This window comes from Ctenopharyngodon idella, chromosome 15 (genome assembly GCF_019924925.1).
Source record: "Ctenopharyngodon idella isolate HZGC_01 chromosome 15, HZGC01, whole genome shotgun sequence".
In the NCBI taxonomy this organism is placed as follows: Eukaryota; Metazoa; Chordata; class Actinopteri; order Cypriniformes; family Xenocyprididae; genus Ctenopharyngodon; species Ctenopharyngodon idella.
Window position 1 is genome coordinate 11,805,656 of NC_067234.1, and position 11,625 is coordinate 11,817,280.

The following is an 11,625-nucleotide window of genomic DNA, read 5'->3' on the forward strand; positions in this document are numbered from 1 at the left end:
AGTGCGCAAAATAGATGCGTTCACGCAACCTACATAAGGTGGGGCTGAGTGACACTCCTCAGAATCTTTCTCCTTCAAATTGCAAGTCAGAAGCCTTTCCTTCAGTGTTGAAATATTGCAGAAAGTGGATTATTTTACAAAAAGAATCCCTTTAAACGTTCCGGTGAGATCTGCATCATGAGTTTTAAGCTTTGTGTGGTCTGCGCGGAACCCATAGAGCCCCTGACGACCATGACATGTGCATCCTTTGTCTGGGCAACGACCACACGGAAGCTGCCATTGTGAAGCCTAACTGCCCTCACGCCGTAGAAGGATAGCCCTCTTGCTCAATGAAGCATCTGCTTCCAGTCAGCCGCCCTACTTCAGCCGCGGAACCCTCGGCCTGGAATGGTCTCCCCCCGCTGAGCCAGAGCAAAGCAGGCTGGATGAGTGGTTTCTCCAGGCTAGTCATCGCCACTGTGCCAACCCCCAAAGGGGGCTCATTCTTTCCTGAGGTGCACGACGAGGTCTCCGGGATGTGGCACATCTATTTGATTCCAAGCCCCCCTGATTGAGGAAGCTGTTGCCACCCCTCTTTGCCCCTCTCCGTGGTGCTGAAGGTAAAGTCCACAATTGTGCACCCCAACAAGCCATGTCGCACCACTGCTAACATTGCTGGGAAAGCGTATGCGTCAGCAGTCCAGGCAGCGTCAGCCCTCCACTCGATGACTATTCAGCAATTCTTTCAGGCGAAGATGCTCAATCACCTAGATAAGCAGGGCCCTAATCCAGAAATCTTCAAAGAGCATCGCAGTGCCACCGATCTCACCCTGTGAGCCACGCTGAAACCTCTCATGCAATTTGCGAGGCGTGATGAGCGCTTCCAAGGAATATCAAGGTGGGTGCTAAACACAATCATAAGCAGTTACACGCTTCAGGTTCCATCGAAATGGCCCACACAGCCCTGGTTCCTGGACCTGCTTGAGATGCTGTCAGGTCCCCCATGGACCAATCCACTGAGGAGGGATCTCCTCTCTCCAGCGAATGGCTCAATTGGCACCCCAACCCTGAGTTGTGGACCCTTCATGTCTGGCCGTTCAACAGAGCCCACCAGCATCAGTCTCACTGCCACAGCTCTTTCAAGACAGCACTTTTACTTGCACTCACTTCTGTTAAATGAGTCGGCGACATGCATGCTCTCTCAGTCAGCGAGTCCTGCGCGGACTTCGGCTCTAACGATTGTAAAGTCGTGCTTAAGCTGAGAAAGGGCTATGTGCCTACAGAGCTCTCAACGCAGTTCAGAGCCCAGGTGATAACTCTCTCAGCTTTCCCCCCAAGCGAGGCCAGGGAAGATCCCCCTCCACAGCCACTCTGCCCTGTGCGTGCTTTGCGTAATTATGTTGAGTGTACCAGACAGTTTAGGCTCTCTAAAAACAGTTCTTTGTGTGTTTTGGTGGTCGCACTAAAGGCCTACTAGTATCAAAACAATCCCATTAGATTGAGGATGCGATAGCTTTGACTTATGATTCACAGGATGTGTCGTGCCCCATAGGTGTGCGAGCCCTCTCTACAAGGAGTATGGCTTCCTCATGGGCATGGGCAAAGAGTATGTCTTATCCAGGACATTGCTCAGCCGCAGGACGGGCTTCACAGTACACTTTTGTCAGGTTCTATAACATGGATGTTTCTTCACTAGCTTCTCAAGTCCTATCAGTGCAAGAAGGCTAGCTAAGGTAAGCCCAATTTTTACTGCTCTCATTCATTATAGCTTCTGCTACAGCATATGCGTCTTGGATTTGCTGTGTGCAATGAACTTAGAGAGGACGGTAAACTCTGCCCCCTTCTCCTGGGTGCGGGGTTCCACTCAGTCCACTAGGGTCTTACAATATTGTGTGACAGCGTCGGCGCCCTCACCTCCTATGCACTCAATACAACAAGCCCACAGTGCTGTTGGTTTCTATCTATAATCCCCTCTAAAACACTGAGCTTCACCACATTTTGCATTGTAGCTTCAGCGGCTGCTGGCCCCTAAGCAATATGTTCACTGCATTTATTCCGTTCTACTAAATGGCTGCAGTGTTATTAAGGATCATTGAATAGTGTACACCAAGCGCCGGGTTCGTCGCTTGTGGATGAATTTGTTGTGATATTGTCTATGGCAGCTTTTTTTGGATAGTTATAAGCACTGAGTTTCACCGATTTCTATATTTGCTGTTGCACATACAGCGGCTAAGCAGGCTCCACACTCCCGCACTCCACTAGGTCCGCTGACATAAAAAAAAAATTCTGCAGTAGGCGGCACTGGCGCTGCTGCCAACTTACCAACTTGTAACACAACGGATCCCAAGGCCTTTGTGTTTATCTGATCCCGGTAAGCTCCACAGCTGTGTGTCTAGCTCCAGTGAGAAGCTGTTGTCAGGTATGTGCTGCTCATCCTACTTATGGACAGTGGCTGTACCATGTGTTGTGGTTACTGCTTATGCAACACTATTAACGTCTCTGCTTATGCCGAGCGCCCTTCGCAGTAACACGGTGTGAATGTACACATTCCCCATAGCATCAGCTAGCCATTTCAATCATGACAACTCAAAATAGTTTTAGCATGTTTTTGTGTATGGCAATGTATTTGGTCTTGGTGGACTAGATCTGCTATGTCACTGCTGCTGCTGCTGCTGCAGAGCATGTATGGACTTGTTACTGCTAATAGATATACATACACGCTGCTGTGAGTATGTAAGATATGCTGCTGCTGCAAGAATGGACATACATGAATCCCGTAGTAGATCTAAGCAGGTGGAGCTGGGGGTGGTGGAGGGTTTCAGAGGAACTCTGATAGCGCGCTGTAGGGCTAGCCTATACAGCAGACTATTTAACCCTTGTGGGACCTTATTGACATTGTTCTCTTTTTCAGTTTCATTTTGCCTGTGTTAATGCCAACTGCATACATTTTGGCACAGGTGTGTATTTTTATTGGAATTTTACTATTTCATCCCCATTTCCTTTTAAAAATCTATTTTACACTAGGTACACAAAATAGTTTCTCTCAGGACCTTTTGAACAAAAATGTCCCCATTGAAACACATTAAAACTGCCATTTTTAATCCTAGGGGATTTTTAATTATACAATATTGCAATCTTTGCTTATAGGCTTTCATTTTCTTGGCAAGGCTTCAAAATTTTAATTTTTACTATTTTTTACCAGATGGTGCCATTTTCTTAGGTTTGGCCTATAAAGAAAATACTTGCTTTATTCTTGTTTTCTGCTTATGCATATTATAGAGCCAGTTGGATAAATTATGCAGCTATAATTGAGTGTGTGTGTTGGTATGGAAGTGAGAGTGTGGTTTGTATGTTTAATAAAAAAATTTGCATGTGTGTGTTTGTAATATTTGAGAGAGAAAAACTCTACTGCAAATCACAAATTCAACCACTGTGTGTACCAGTGGAGTTTTGCTGGCATCTAATGGGGAAAATTTGGTACTGCGTCCAAACAAAATCTTACTGAAAGCTCATTTTTTGAGATACCAACCTCAAATTTTCAACACAACTTGTTTAGATTTATGGCTTTGATTTTCTAGCAGTTTTAGAGTTCAACATGTTTCATAAAATATATATTTTATATAAAATAATGTTCATAAATCATTTTCATAAACTTAAAGGAACACTCCACTTTTTTTGAAAATAGGCTCATTTTCCAACTCCCCTAGAGTTAAACAGTTGAGTTTTACCGTTTTCGAATCCATTCAGCCGATCTCCGGGTCTGGCGGTACCACTTTTAGCATAGCTTAGCATAGTTCATTGAATCTGATTAGCATCTCCTTAAAAAATGACCAAAGAGTTTCGATATTTTTCCTATTTAAAACTTAACTCTTCTGTAGTTACATCGTGTACTAAGACCGACGGAAAATGAAAAGTTGCAATTTTCTAGGCCGATATGGCTAGGAACTATACTCTCATTCTGGCGTAATAATTAAGGAACTTTGCTGCCGTACCATGGGTGCAGCAGGCGCAATGATATTACGCAGCGCCTGTGACCCCCTGCTTGCACAGGGAGCGTGCCTTGCAACCATGGAGACATTTGTGAGAGGTGCTGCGTAATATCATTGCGCCTGCTGCAGCCATGGTATGACAGCAAATTTCCTTGATTATTACGCCAGAATGAGAGTATAGTTCCTAGTCATATTGGCCTAGAAAATCGCAACTTTTCATTTTCCTTCGGTCTTAGTACACGATGTAACTACAGAAGAGTTAAGTTTTAAATAGGAAAATTATCGAAACTCTTTGGTCGTTTTTGAGCGAGATGCTAACGGTCTAATCAGATTCAATGAACTATGCTAAGCTATGCTAAAAGTGGTACCGCCAGACCCGGAGATCGGCTGAATGGATTCGAAAACGGTAAAACTCAACTGTTTAACTCTAGGGGAGTTGGAAAATGAGCCTGTTTTCAAAAAAAGTGGCACGTTCCTTTAAACCTCTGTAACTTTTTTTTTGTTGTTGTTTCACTTTTTAAACTTTTTTACTTCAACAAGATTCTGCAAAGGGTCTTCTTTAAAATGAGACCAAACTTAAATCTGTGCTCCCAAGCTTCAAATGTTTTGATAGTTTTTTGACAGACATTTTTGTCCACTATGGACTTATGTGTAACTTTTTTTATTAAGTATTATATATAAGTAATTTTATATATTCTTATATACTAAAAATATATGTCAATATATCATCAACATTTCTTGAAATATTGAAAAATATCAATACCAATTTTGTGATTTTGTTTAAATTCAATGTCATATATTATTCTTTCCCTATAGCCAAAGCATATTTAGAGGTGCAATTTACATTCATATAGTATATGTTAAAGCTTGGTCTGAAAGTGAGAGTGCACCCACACACACTTCTGGCTCAATCCCATCAAAACATGTGATTCATATGAACTTTGATGTGCTGTTCTCAATAAAACACACCTATCAAACTGCATACACCTTGTGAAAATATTATTAATTATTAATTAGCACTAAGGTTATCAGAAATCCCTTTATTGGGCACTTTTATTTGCTGCATTGAAATCCTCCGACATGGAGGACCAAATGAATGTTTTTGGTTGAAGCTGTTTATTAAAATTGCTTTAATAAATATGCACAGCACAACTCCAAACCCAGGAGTGAATATCCAGTTATTTAGGAAGCATTAGTTTTTCTTCTTGAAGACTTGATGGCAGACTTTGTCCTGACAATGTATCTCCTACAAAAGAGAGAGACAGTATGTTAGTTAGTATGATAATAACTATTCCCACATAGACTGAAACATTTGCTAACACTTTATTTCGATGGTTCATTGTAGATGGTCTACTTAATATCTGCTAACACTTTATTTTGATGCTCCCCAACAGATATTACACTGACTATAAGTAACATTGAAAGTACATGTCAACTTATTCTACTAACCCTAACAGTCTACTAACAGTCTACTAATACTCTACTGAGAGTTAGTTGACATGTAGTTGCAGAGTTACCTATAGTCAGTAGAATGTCTAAAGTGTGACCAGACATTTATTACCACCCACTTGAAAAAGTGCCAATTTTGCCAATTTCTTTTTAAGTGTTCTTTTGTAACATAATGTGTTATGGTATTACCATGTTTATTTGGGTATGTACGGCGAAATATCCTCAAAAATATATAAATAGAATGGTACATCAATCTGTTAATAATTCAGTACCACATTAATAATTAATAAATCAGATTTATTGATTTGTTTATTCTTGTACTGATGGATGGAGTTTGTTGTTTACCAGGTAAAGCAGGTCTCCTTCAATCCACTGCTTCCAGCCGCGGTTCTCCTTTTCTCCCTTCTGGACACAAACCAGTTTATCACCATCCCACGTCACCAGGGTCTGGAAACAAATATTTCAATAGATGTAAAAGATGTATAGGACCCCATCTGCACATTCATGACATAAAAGCAATTATTATATGGTTAAATTTGTTATCTTGAACTTAAAGGGCATTAAAGGAGAAAATATGCTGTATCATCTATAACAATGCACTAAATTTAAATTTAAAGGTTCACTATGTAACTTTTGTTCAAAATTAACACATTTTAACAGTCAATACATCTTCAATCCTTCTTCCAAAATGTGTTTTTGTCTTACCCTGAATCACTATGGTAAGCTGATTATAAGTGTTTATATTTTAGACCTGACGGATGGTTTTCACGGGAAAGTGCGAATATGCATCAGCAGAGTCACTCTCATGCGTTTCTCGTCATATCCGTAAATAGAGAAAAGTTGTAATATGGGAGTGACATAGGTTAGTTCTCACAACGAGTGAGAAAGGTTAACATGGAGCAGCTAAATCTCCAACCTTCGGGGAATCACCTGTTTTAAACAAACTTCAAACAGAGGAGAGTCTGCTGACAAAAAGGGTACGTGACAGAGCTCATAATAAAACAAGAATCAACATTGGCTTGGCTTTTCGGAGATGGCAAGAACTGAGGGAGTTGAAATTGATGGCAATGCAGAGATGGCATTTTTATTACTCAAAAGGTGAGTAAACTATTTAACTGAACAGATAAATTGTTATATGTAGCTCTAACAGAGTTCATTGCTCATATTCATCTGCACAGTCACACAGAGCTGAAGCACAACCAAAACAATGTTCTTCTGCAAAATGCATGCAGTTTTGTTTTTTAACCACTAGAGGGCCAAAAGTTACATAATGTACCTTTAAGAGTTATGTACAGAAAATTTCCATCGATTTGGATTACAAAGTTTTGAAATAGACTGATAAATAATTGTGATGCATATTTGTCAGATGAAACGCTAAGATAGGAAAGATTTCTGCACTCAAAAATGTTTTATTATTACCAATTTGATTTCATTTTTATGGAGCCCCACACATGACATGCAGGAAAAAAATAGACCACTAAATCGGGCACACAATTTATAAATCGAGGGAACAAATTATTAAATCGTTCACACGATTTAGCAAATTGAATGAACAAAATAGTAAATCTTGCGCAAAATTTAGTAAATCGAGGGAACGAAATAGTAAATCTTGTGTACGATTTAGCAAATCGAAGCAACGAAATAGTAAATTGTGCGCACAATTTAGTAAATCGAGGGAACGAAATAGTAAATCTTGCGCAAGATTTAGCAAATCGAGGTAACAAAATAGTAAATTGTGCGCAAAATTTAGTAAATCGAGGGAACGAAACAGTAAATCTTGTGTACGATTTAGCAAATCGCGGTAACGAAATAGTAAATTGTGTGCAAAATTTAGTAAATCGAGGGAACGAAATAGTAAATCTTGCACAAGATTTAGCAAATCAAGGGAACGAAATAGTAAATGGTGAGCACGATTTAGCAAATCGAGGGAATGAATTAGTAAATCTTGCGCACAATTTACTTTTTTCTTGCATGTCATGTGCGGGGCTCCGTACATTTTAATAATCATACATTTAAAAATGTCTTATTCAAAACACTTCAGCGTAAATCTGTTCATGGTGAAAACAATTAAATGTATTCAGTTAAAATGTACGAACCTGGTTAAAATATGGCTAGCTGTGGAACAAGCAATATAAAAAGAATATGAGATTAAAACAAATTGTATTTATTTATTATAAATATATAAATCTGGTTATTGTGTATTTAAAACACAATCAGTTTATTGCTACTATTAAAGAAATCTGTTTCACTTACGTATTACTGACAAATATGCATCACATTAAGTTTATTTGTTTATGTTAAAACTGTGTAATCTGAATGGATGGAAATTTTATATGCAATTCAAATACATAAATATTTTTATTTCTTTTGAGTGGTGTACTTTATATTTAGCAATATTATTGATTTGACTGCACTGACACTAATGGATGAGAACTGAACTGAGCTGATGATGACATCACTGTTTTCCCCAGAGCTGCTTTATAGGTGAATTGAACTCCTTTCATAATTGATGATCTGAATTATTGATCTGATCTGAACTGAATCTGAACTGAATCTGATGTGAACTGAATCAACACCGAACTGACTTCAGCTGAACAATGAGATTATTGTCTTTATATCTGCATTACAGCAGAATTGAATTCTGTTTGCACCATTGAATCATTATTCAGCTGCTTTGAAACAATCTGTATTGTATAAAGCGAAATAAAGGTGACTTGACTTGTATAGCAAATTAACATGGTATTATCCTCTGATCTACTGTATTTTTCTTATTTCAAAGATGCCAGAAGAAGAGGAAAATGTGTGATCCTGTTTTGGACTTGTTACATTTTGGACACCAACCTTAACAACTCTGTTGTCCAGGGCTTTTGTGTGCTCCTCAAACTCCTCCCCGATGACAAAGTTGACCTCATAGTTTCTGAAGGTGCTGAGAGTTTTGGTCTCAAATTTGTCTCCATTCTGCACAATGACCTTAGTCTGTTTGAGATGCACTGCGATCTTACGGGTGGCAAAGTCGATGTCTGTAGGGCAGGAACAGAATCATATATTAAAACCTTGATTGTTTAAGTATGAATGTGTGAAACTAGAGAAAGGGCGCTTTGGAATCAGTGGAGAAAAAGGGCCATATTTCATCCCATGATGCAACAGAACGACCTCACACACTGGGACAAAGGTGACAGATGTGTTCAGGTTCGCTCATCTCTCACATTTATCAAAGCCACTGATAAGATACTGTGACCTGGCATGAACTTTGACCCTGGAACAAGCACTACAACTCATCAATATTTAATTCAATTAATTTATTAATTAGTAATGAATTAACATTTATTTAATTATTTATTTTACTATAAGTGAGGTGACCAGATTTCTCATTTCATATATTTCATTTTATTTTGAGAAATTGTATTTCATAATAAGGATATCATTAATTATTTTATATATATATATATATAAAAGAACTAGGAAGCAAATTACAAACAATCGGACAAATACGAGTTCCAAATTAAATAAACTACATTTTTCAGGTAGGCTAGAGTGGGTTTATTTAAAATGTATATATTTATTCAACATCTTTTGTTGTTTGATTAAGGACATGTATTTTAGGCTGCTGTCCCTTTAAAACCGAATGCTAGAATTTACTGACACATATCCGGTTTTCTCCGAGCTGTATACGTTCACTTAAGCCATAACATCTTAAGCCATAATCGACTGTATTTACTCCTGACAGCAACATAGTGTTGGCCCAGATCTGGCCCACATCTGGTCCGTGTGTAATCCACATGTACCAGATGTGGGCCGGATCTGGGCCACACTATATTTCTGTCTGGGACTATGACGAGATTAGCTACCTTTGATTAGGCTATTCTCACGTGACAGAAGACTGATACTCGCTTTTAATATGATCACCTAGCAAAGACCATTTAGGAAAGAAGAAATACAGGACAAAACATGTTGTTTTTTTTTGTTTTTGTTTTTTCAGAATAAGTCGGGACTGGGAAAAACAGGGCATCTGGTCACCCTAATGATAATTGTCCTTAAAGGAATAGTTCACCCAAAAATGAAAAATTCTGTCAGCTTTTACTCAAGTTGTTCCAAACCTGTATGAATTTCATTGTTCTGCTGAACACAAAGGAAGATGTTTGGAAGAATGTTGGTTACTAAGCAGATCTCGCACCCCATTTACCAGAGTAGGAAAAAAAATACTATGGTAGTCAATGAGGGGCAAGATCTGCTTCGTTACAGACATTATTCCAAATATCTTCCTTTGTGTACAGCAGAACAAAGAAATTCGGTAACACTTTAGTATAGGGAACACATATAAACTATTAACTACGACTTTTCCCTCAAATAAACTCTTAATTTACTGCTTAGTAATAGTTAGTAAGGTAGTTGTTAAGTTTAGGTATTGGGTAGGATTAGAATAAGGTCATGTGGAATAAGGCATTAATATGTGCTTAATAAGTACTAATAAATAGCCAATATTCTAGTAATATGCATGCTAATAAGCAACTAGTTAAAAGACCCTAAAATAAAGTGTTATCAGAAATTCATACAGGTTTGGAACAACTTGAGGGTGAATAAATGATGACAGAATTTTCATTTTCGGGTGAACTATCCCTTTAAGTTGCCTATATAAAGTCTGATCAAGTCTTACATATTAAGCAAAATGAATACATGCATTCAAATATGTTGCAAAATAAATATTGCTCATGTAAGACTGAATAATTTGCCTCCCTAGTGCAGGCATGATGCACGAAACATCTTACTCTATTACTTTGCACTAAATCGTCTTCTTAAAATTGAGATTTTGCAACAACTGCTCTGTCAATTATGCAGGATTACAGGGAGCTCGATCCACTAAGAACAACATAACCTGTATATAGATATATCTGCATTTCTGGTGTCGTGTTGATAACTTTATGTTTCTGTTTAGGCATACAGTAAAAGAAAATCACTTACCCAAAGCCTTCATGACATCTTCAAAGTTCTCATTGCTGACCATCTCCCACGTTCCATTGTAATCAGCCGGCATTGTGAAGCTGGATGTTGTGTGTGTATGTGTGTAAGGAGAATAGGATGAGGAGAGCCACAGCCTTTTATAGCCGTGTGTGTGTGTGTGATCAAATGAACCATAGGGACAGAGTTCTTCTGATAAGAACTTTTATCTTCATTAAGTGAAGGGCTGGGCTTTAGAAAGGGGATGTACTTGTGTCGGCTTTTAATATGGTCTGAGAGACAAGCTGTGCAGATATTGCAGTTGTCATGAAATTTTAAAGCTGTGACAATAAAAATTACTGTATTGCTTGCTTAAAATGAACCCGAAGTATGTTGGAAATTAACGTTTATTAATATGCTTAATAAATTAACATTATTTAATAATTAAATTGCTTATTAATAAATGTTCATCTTTTGATTATTATTGTTGCCTCTAGTAATTATGTCTGATTTTTAATTTCCAACCTATTTTGGGTTCATTTTAAGCCAGCCATATAGTCATTTTTAAATAATAATCGAGTTAAATAAAACTACCCAGCAGGTTACTCAAACATTTAACCCAACTTGGGTTATTTTTAACCCAGCATTTTTAGTGTATGACAATGAGGCGTCAGTAATAATGTGTCACTTGCATTCGTGGGTTTGTAACTCTGGTGAAAGTATGGGGCACACAAGGATAAGTTAAGATAACTTATACTGCACTTGATCTCTGTCACCATGACACAAATCACTCTCAATATCAGTTCAGGCATGTAAACCACTGTCTTTGATCATGAAGTATCAGCGGTCATCACGTTAATGCAATCACTTTCAGATTTCACAAATGTATTGACATTCTTAACACATACTGGTAATGAATTACATTGCAATAACAATGTATTACTGTAAGTTTGATTAAAGTTATTTAAAACTGGATTAGACGATTTGTTGCATGTCTATGAGTTTTACCATAACCCATTGCAGAAGTCTTAATAGTTAATAAACCATGATCAAGAGTGAAATATGACCCTCGGACAACACTTGAGTTTAATATAAAGAAATCAGAGCAAAAATACATGAATAAATAAACTATAAAATAAATAATAAATAACAAATCTCATATTTATTGTTGTAATACAGTTAAAAACTATTTTAAGAAACTATTATTAATGGTTTCAATTTAATGGTATTTATGACGATAATAATGGACCTAAAACATTTTCATTGTCTTAAT

General features: G+C 37.8%; 1 protein-coding gene across 1 annotated transcript; it reads right to left on the reverse strand.

Annotated features, from left to right (window-relative positions):
• Window positions 1–4,993: 4,993 nt before the first annotated feature.
• On the reverse strand, window positions 4,994–10,561 carry rbp2a (retinol binding protein 2a, cellular). Its single transcript, XM_051863858.1, has 4 exons — window positions 10,377–10,561; window positions 8,259–8,437; window positions 5,763–5,864; window positions 4,994–5,214 (listed from the first exon to the last, which is right to left on the reverse strand). The coding sequence occupies exons 1-4, from the start codon at window positions 10,447–10,449 to the stop codon at window positions 5,161–5,163; spliced, it is 408 nt and encodes a 135-aa protein (XP_051719818.1). The 5' UTR covers window positions 10,450–10,561; the 3' UTR covers window positions 4,994–5,160.
• Between the last annotated feature and the right edge of the window lie 1,064 nt (window positions 10,562–11,625).

What these genes read in the sequence shown, in the direction of transcription:
- rbp2a (XM_051863858.1), bottom strand. Translation starts at nt 10,449, where the DNA reads ATGCCGGCTGATTACAATGGAACGTGGGAGATGGTCAGCAATGAGAAC. An exon ending in TGGACAACAGAGTTGTTAAG is followed by an intron (nt 5,865 to 8,258) that starts GTTGGTGTCCAA and finishes ATTTGTTTCCAG; the next exon opens with ACCCTGGTGACGTGGGATGG. An exon ending in AAGGAGACCTGCTTTACCTG is followed by an intron (nt 5,215 to 5,762) that starts GTAAACAACAAA and finishes TCTCTTTTGTAG; the next exon opens with GAGATACATTGTCAGGACAA.